Source organism: Micropterus dolomieu, linkage group LG03 (assembly GCF_021292245.1).
Source record: "Micropterus dolomieu isolate WLL.071019.BEF.003 ecotype Adirondacks linkage group LG03, ASM2129224v1, whole genome shotgun sequence".
NCBI lineage: Eukaryota > Metazoa > Chordata > Actinopteri > Centrarchiformes > Centrarchidae > Micropterus > Micropterus dolomieu.
Window position 1 is genome coordinate 17,213,637 of NC_060152.1, and position 8,206 is coordinate 17,221,842.

Sequence of the window (8,206 nt, forward strand, 5' to 3'; positions counted from 1 at the left end):
AGGTCCTGGGAGATGATGGTGCCCAGGAAGCGGAAGGAGTCCACAGTGGTGACTGAGGAGTCACACAGGATGATGGGGGAGGGTGGGGCTGGGCTCTTTCTAAAATCCACGACCATCTCCACTGTCTTCTGAGCGTTGAGCTCCAGACTGTTGTGGCTGCACCAGGTCACCTGATGGTCGATCTCCCACCTGTAGGCAGACTCATCCCCACCTGAAATGAGCACAATGAGGGTGGTGTCGTCTGCAAACTTCAGGAGTTTGACAGACTGGTGAGTGAAGGTTCAGCTGTTGGTGTACAGGGAGAAGAGCAGGGGGGGAAGAACGCAGCCTTGAATGCTGATGGTTCTGGAATCAGAGACATGTTTTCCCAGCTCCACGTGCTGCTTCCTGTCCCTCAGGATGTCTGTGATCCACCTGCAGGTGGAGTCAGGCAAATTCAGCTGGGAGAGCTTATCCTGCAGCAGGGCCGGGATTATGGTGTTAAAAGCAGAGCTGAAATCCACAAACAGGGTGGGTAGCCTTTAGTCTGCGAGTGGTGTTAACCTATTGGCTTAATGTCCACAGTGAAATAAGCTAGCTAGCTACAGACTAGTGTTAGCCTACATTTCATCAATATTTAATCAGTGCAGGAAAACATTTAGCAAGACATTCATATTAAATCATTGTCCCTGCCCCTTTTAGCAGACTAACAGGTGCTCCGATCAGGATTTTTTAGGTCGATCACTGATTGCTGAAAGCAGTATCGGCCGATACCGATCACTGGGTCTATTTGGAGCCTTTTATTTATCATGTAGCATTATACAGTATACTGTATATTTATTTAATTGGTCCTAAAAACAATGTATTAAGTGTGTAAAGTATCATGAAATGAAAACTGTTTATTTTATTGCCAGGAAACATGGGCAACAAATTCTGCTCAATCTGTGTTAGAGACTTAAACCATAGCAGCCTTTGCCTGGTTACTGTGAACATCTTATAGCTTAACAAATATATCTTTACTGTGGAATAAACTACAAAAACAGAACAAACAGCATCTTTATAAATTTACTACAACCATAAAAACTGCAACAAAAAGGCTGTAGCCAAAATATTTAGGAGATAAAGGAGCACAGGTATCATGAGTCGATGGTAAACTCTGAAGTAGCGGAAAACAGACTGGGAGTTGTCGCAAAGTAAATAAAGCGACATGCACAGTAGGCTAGGCAAACTGTTAAGTGTTATTTACACAGTACTTATATTTTAATAAAAATACCAAAACTAAAACTCTGTAAAGCATCGTGTTTTTGCTTTGCATGACTGATAAGACCGACTCACAAAGCCAAATGTGAGTGTCATCGTTTTATAAAGTCCTCTATTTTGTCCATCGGGTCAGCAGCGTTTTCAAACAAACATCTTCTGATTCACCGTTTTAATCTGGACGGGAGGCGGAAACGTAGAAAAAGGTCTCCATTTTTGTAACGAAAACAGAGAGAGAGAGGCAGTCAGCTGATTGAGTGGCACCGCTCTTTGCATCAGGAAACTCACACTGAAGGATCAGTCAGTTCAATTCAATTCAAATTAGCTTTATTGGCATGAATGTGTATTAACAATATTGCCAAAGCATCATAAGAACAATCAGCCCCATCAGTCTCTCTGCCTGATGCGCTGTCTATTAAACTCCGGTTGCGGGTGGCGTGTGTGTGAGATGAGCACAGCTGCAACAGTTTCACATGATCGCTCCAGCGTGTTGCTCCACTTGTCTGATTGCTGCTCAACTCTAATTGTAAATGATTATGTGGGCGCATTAATCCCTTCTTGTCTGAGAAGGACTTTGGTGCTAGCTAGCTTTGAAAACCGCTCAGACAGCGTAGTGAAACATTTTAGCTGCCAGAGAAAATTTGTCTGGCGAGTATTGCATCATCTGATCGTCTTTTCTTACCTGCCTTTTTTGCGACCAGTGATCAAACTAGTTAAAGCCATTATCGGCCGATTATGATCGGTAACCGATCGATCGGAGCACCCTTACTAACATGAGTCAGCAGCACCCCAGTTTCCCCATAGCCCTCCCTGTCCCACTGAAGAAGGGGAGCAACACTGTGTTAATGACAAGCCAGTTTGCATCATTCCAGGGACTCTGTGGGGATTTCTGTCTCTCTTGCTCTTTTTACTATGACAAAAAGATATTAATGACAGAAATTCAAACACAAATTATTTTCTCACATAATGATCATTATGAAATAAAATAAAAACAACCTCCTGTCTGTACTGGATGCTGGACAGTTGGAAACCGTATAGCTTAACTCAGCCTGCATGTAATTTACAGACAATATTAAAATAGTCCAGTTCATTTAGATTTAATTATGGCCGTTAAACGACATCTATAGATAGTTAATTTTACTATAAAATACACTGAGACTGTTAAAGATTGCCTTAAGGACATTTTTATGGTGGCTTTTAATCTTGCATCAAATAGTGAACTGCATAGCCTACTGTATGTAGACTTGCATGTACAAATCACCAGCAGTAAATATTGTGCTAGTACTAGTATTGAACTACAAGAAACAAGACAGTTGCAAGCCTTTAATTAGAGTTAGGCCCAATTAGTCTTCCGGCGACGTATGTGAGAATTCTTGTATTAATATACGCCTAATATGACAGTCAATGCTTGTGCTCACACCAGCACACACAGCAGCGTGCCCCAGAAGCGGCTCTCCGCTCCGCTGTGCGGAGAATAGGCAGCCAGTCTATTATTGACGGAAGACGCGTCAAGCACCACAGAGCAGATCGAACCAGGCAGGAAGTCAAACACAGAACGGCATGGTGAATCCGGTTGATTTTCAAAATAAAATACCTTTTGCAGACTCCCGATTGTATATCAACAATAAACACAGTTAAAACAAAAATAAATAAACAATTTAACAAGGTAGTCTTATTAACCATGGTCGAAGCACAAAAATCAAGGACAACTTACCAAATCAACTAAATCTAAACAATTCAGGAAAATCAGGCAGGCAAAACGCTTTTATTCTGAAATGCTCCATGTGGTAAATTCACCCCTGCGGGGAACAGGGGAGGGTAGGAACGGTACGCAGAGCTGTGAACACAGCTGTGATCGGTAACAGAAGCACACAAAATTACAAATAAACAACAAGTCAACTACGTGGGGTAGACTAAACGCTCCGCTGCTCCAGTGTGAGTTGACAAAGGGCTGAGGACACGCCGCCTGTGTGAGTCCGGGGTCTTGAACCCAGTGGTATAGTCTAGTTTTCTGTAGTACGTAGGCCTATATATGTGATTTCCCCTCCCAGCCTCATACACCCAAGGGGAAGCCAGAGATCGGACAGTGAAGCCTGCATAGAGGGATAGGCCCAAAAATGAGCTTCAAATCAGCGGGGTGGCTTCGTCCCGTAATATACTGTCTATGCATACACATCGTCCCAGAGCGACTTCCCATAAGCACCACTACACTAATACATACAGTATGTATGTAACAGAGAGCATTCTGAAGGACTGCTCAGGGTAGCCTATGTGTTATTAACACTGCAAAGACTTTAACAGCTAATGACAGTTACAGGTGGGCAAGGGCGTCACTTTGAACAGTGGTGGGGACAATTAGGGCTCAGATTAGAGTTGTGACAAAACACTTTGCATATGACAATCCAGAATATTGGGGTCTGGAGACATTTTCTGCACCAATTTATGGTGGAAATGTCTTTATTTATATAAAGGGAAACATGAAATTCAGGTGGTAGGTGACAATTCAGAATATAAAAATATAATGCAGTAAATGTTGTTTTTTTTAGCTTAAGTATTTTTTTTTTGACAATGCAGATGTTTTTTCTATATTTACATTGTATTGCATGTTTTCTTATTGTGCAAAAAAAAAAACACACACACATACATTTGTTATTTAACATTTCTTGTTGCAAGCTATTTTTCAGAACATTTTTAACAAATGCTTCAAAAAGTGGTGGGGGCATGTCTCCAGCGTCCCCAGTGTAAATGACACCTATGCGGGAATAGATTGATTTTGTAATGTTTGATGTTAAAAGTCAGCCAGTTAGGAGCTACATAAAGCCTTCGATGTTACATGAATCTGGTCCCTGGAGCACAGGTTTTATCAGCTGGCAATTTTCAATGCACATGTAAGATTGCAAGTTGCAACTATTATTAACAATAACATAGGCCTATGTGCAGTTATATCACCAACACTCATTCATTACAGAACATTATGAACAGTGAGGACACAAAAAGTGGTCCACATCATCTCAAGCGTAGCCTACTGTATCAGCTTTTATGCATGATCAAGCATCCTGCAACTTCTACTACTGCACACCTTTTTATATACAGTCTATGCTGCGCGCGCGCACACACACTAAATTAACGTTAGTTAACTAGTACTAGATGCAATTCAATATACCAACAATGTTGTTACAGTTCCGTTAATGATAACGTATTTGCTACTTTCACTCACCAGGTAACGTTACGATAGCATCAGCCTCATCCAAACTCCGGTTCAGTGCTTCGCAACACAGACGGGGTGAATTTGAGTGAACGTGTGAAAGTTGTGTCTCAAAACGATGTTACGTATCATCTCGCTATTTTAAGTGGGTATATAAGTAAATCTCTGACCGTCCCTAGTGGGTATATGGCGTAGGCCTATACCTGCGTAGACTTGGTATAGTCTATTACACCACTGCTTGAACCTCTCGTTTTCTTTCCACCCCACGACTGTGGTTACACAAGTTTGCCATTCTCAAGAGTTATGTCTTAAAGTCATGTTGGGGCTGTCAGAAGCACCGCAATATATAAAAATAGCGTCTATGTTTAGCCTGTAACAAAAGATGACCCACCTTGGTATTTCGTCCGTCTGCAGTAGCCTCCTCGAATTCTCGCTCAGCTTGAACTTGACCTCGGTGGTCTTAAAGTGCTCTCAGACTTCATCGAAATAACCCCAGCATCATCCACACTGATGAACAGCTACAGGAGTGATGAGGGAAGACTGGTGAAGACGCAGATATAATGCAGGGTGACACCAACTGCTGTCAACAGACTTTGGTGGGAATCCAGTCTCACTGCTCCATGTCAGATAGTTGTGCACGCTCCCCCAGGAAAATATGATGATCGAATGTCACAGCACTGCACCTGGTACAGCAGTGATGAGAAAGAGAGAAAAACAATTGTCTGTAGAGATTTGAGCACGATGTGCTAATTTTTTTATTTGTCAGTCATTATTAACCATGTGATTTTGCAACTGCTTGTTTTTTTAAACCTGTCCTGCCCAGCAGCCTGTTATTTTTTGTTTTGTTTTTTTTGTTTTTAAACTTAGTACTATGTAGGGTATTATGTTATACTTAAATGTTTGTGTTGCTGTACCTCAGTGTTGTACATGTTGTGGAGACTTGTTTTGCGTGTTTGTTCTGTTGTATCTAATGATGTTGATTGGTTTCTTATTGTTGCTTGTTATTTGTTTAATCCTGCTATCTGACCCTGTCTTGACTAGGTCTCACTTGTAAAAGGGGTTTTAACCTCAATGTGACTTTCCTAGTTAAAAGTTTAAAAAATAAAAAAAAGGATTTCTGAATAATGTCAAGTACAATCTGATTTTTTTTCAACCATCCTTTAGTAAAATGCAGGAAACCTGTACTTGATAGTTCTTTCATTGTTGTAGCCAATGAACTACATTCAATGCAACTTTATTGCACAGTTTAGAGGATAAATGTAGATCATGGACATTACGTCTAGCAATGACTAATTTAGTTTAAATGTGAAATTAAGTCACATTGGTGGGATATATAAGTTTTAATCTGAGTTATTCTGCATTATTTTGCATACCCCCCCCCAAAAAAGCTGTTCTTTTGAATGGCTCTAGAATAGAGCCATAGGATCCAACTTCAAGAGCCCCATTTCCATCACTAAAGTGGACCCATGATCACACTGGAGTTGCAGGCAGTTTGTGACCAGAGTGGTGACATTACTGTGCATGTCAGAGGGAAGTGACCATCAAAAGAATGTCTCTTACCCAGGTACAGCTTTTGTTTCGTTCATACTAAGAGAATTTGACTGTTCACCGACATCACTGTTCATAAATTTACCAGTTTGTGAGAACTACTCATCCTTTAAAACCTCCGTTATGTGTATTGTAAGACCCATTTAAGACTTCCCCACCCCTTAATAGTTAATGAAACTGACTTGTAATTATGCAAAAACATCCATATCTTGGTTTCCAAGACATACGCAAAACACTGCATGTAGCAAGGAATCAGCATTTCAATAATCAGAACTCATGCCCTTGAGCACCTCCAGATGTCACAAAAGCCTGGAAATTGGAGGATTTGGGCTTCAACCCAAGAACCCCCAGATTGAATAAGTTACATGCACTTGTTTGAACTCTGGGCATTCAAGACCAGGCCTGGCACAACTGAAATCACTGCTGTAACCCCAAAATAGGGATTTGGCTTCCTCCCAGTCACCCGCATCCTTGTCATGAGTGCTGCTATGACATTACATGTTGCCTTCTCTTGTTTAAAGGAGGCCCCTGTGCAAGTTTAGAAACATGGCTCACTAGGTTTTAAACATGGCAACAGTAGGCCATTTAAAAAGGTTACAACCCTAGTCTTATGAGCAATGATTTGAAACAAAGTCAGTAAAATTTCCTGAGATCATAACATTTGTCCATTTCGCTTGATTTGCAACCTCTGATACATTTAGCTTTGAACATATTTTTAGCATTAACAAAAACTAATTTAAAGGGAGTTTGTTTTGAAACACTCAGCTGCCCCAGTAATGCATAGCGAACCTAGCACTTAACACTCTCTCCCATAAAGACTAGGTGGTCCAAGAAAGCAGGGGTGATGGCATTAAAATACAGACTAACCCACACCAAACACTGCACACAGACCAAGTATCGCAGTTCAGACTTTATTGTTTGGCAGTCGCTCAGTGCATTTGGGTTGGCTAAAGGAACAGAGGGTCCTGGCTCAACTTGGATGTGGAACAAAAGCAATTAAGCCACTCTCTCATATGTCCTCATTGCAACAACGTCATCCATGATACATTTCTGTTGAGAAAGTGTTTAAATGTTAGAAATCTCATATTATAAAGTCAAGAATAAAGTTTGAAACGCAAACATTAGGAATGCATATGTAAAGGCCATCCACAAACTTCTTATTCTAGTAGTAGGCTCACATTTGCTCAATCAAGCAATTACTCACAGCTGTTAGTTTCCCATCTTGAAACTCTCGTTCCAGTGTCGTCTTCTTTCCATCCCACGTCTGTTGTTGCACAAGTTTGCCATTCTCAAGAGTGATGATGGTCTGGAAGTCACGTTGGGGCTGTCAGAGGCACTTCAAAATATAAGTCTTTACATTTATAACAAGATGACTCACCTTGGTATTTCGGCCGTCTGCAGTAGTCTCCTCGAACTCTTCATTCAGCTTGAACTTGACTTCAGTGGTCTTGAACGTGCTTTCAGACTTCATTGAAATAACCCCAGCATCATCCACACTGATGACCAGCTTCGGTTTTATCACGTTGCCCATTTGCCGAGTGGCCAAACCCACACCTTCAACACAACAAGATTTAAGTAGGATGCTGTTTCTAGATGCTGTTGCAACTGCTGCTACACATGATGGTGATAAGGCAATATAATACCCTCAGTTTACAATATAGTAGAAAGTCTTACCGATTGCCTTCATGTATTCATCAAAGTTCTCGCTGGCAACCAGAGTCCAGTTTCCAACAAAACGCTCAACCATGGTGAAGACAAAGCTCAGGCTGCTAAACAAATACGAGATATTTCAGGGTCTCCTGTCACAAAGGTGAAGAGCGGAAAGATTGTCACTCCAGGTAACCATTTGAAGCCTGGTGAAACATGTCCTTGATTCAGGACTACCAATCAAGACCAAGATTCGGACGTTGCCATGGAAATTAATGGATTAGGGGGCGTGGTTTGGAATACGTTTTCAATGATGTGTTAATAGGAGTGTTACAATGTAACACTCTGACTTCTTGCATTAAATTAAATATCATAGTATTTTTATTCTTACAAGTGAAAATATATCAATTATATTATTAATTAGTGCACATATATGTGTTTCTTGTATCAAAAGATGACTTGTGTATCTGAAGTAGTCTGTGAGTTTTTAAGGAAAATGTAAAAAATGTTACAATTGCCCCCGGTCTCCCTATAGAGCATCTTCAGAAGCTAGATACATAATGCTTTTTT

At 40.9% G+C, this 8,206-nt stretch overlaps 1 protein-coding gene across 1 annotated transcript; it reads right to left on the reverse strand.

Annotated features, from left to right (window-relative positions):
• Window positions 1-6,886: 6,886 nt before the first annotated feature.
• fabp4b (fatty acid binding protein 4b) lies at window positions 6,887-7,825 on the reverse strand. The gene is made up of 4 exons (XM_046044921.1): window positions 7,664-7,825; window positions 7,368-7,543; window positions 7,194-7,295; window positions 6,887-7,039 (listed from the first exon to the last, which is right to left on the reverse strand). The coding sequence occupies exons 1-4, from the start codon at window positions 7,734-7,736 to the stop codon at window positions 6,986-6,988; spliced, it is 405 nt and encodes a 134-aa protein (XP_045900877.1). The 5' UTR covers window positions 7,737-7,825; the 3' UTR covers window positions 6,887-6,985.
• Between the last annotated feature and the right edge of the window lie 381 nt (window positions 7,826-8,206).

What these genes read in the sequence shown, in the direction of transcription:
- fabp4b (XM_046044921.1), bottom strand. Translation starts at nt 7,736, where the DNA reads ATGGTTGAGCGTTTTGTTGGAAACTGGACTCTGGTTGCCAGCGAGAAC. An exon ending in CAGACGGCCGAAATACCAAG is followed by an intron (nt 7,296 to 7,367) that starts GTGAGTCATCTT and finishes CGTGACTTCCAG; the next exon opens with ACCATCATCACTCTTGAGAA. An exon ending in AAGATGGGAAACTAACAGCT is followed by an intron (nt 7,040 to 7,193) that starts GTGAGTAATTGC and finishes CTTTCTCAACAG; the next exon opens with AAATGTATCATGGATGACGT.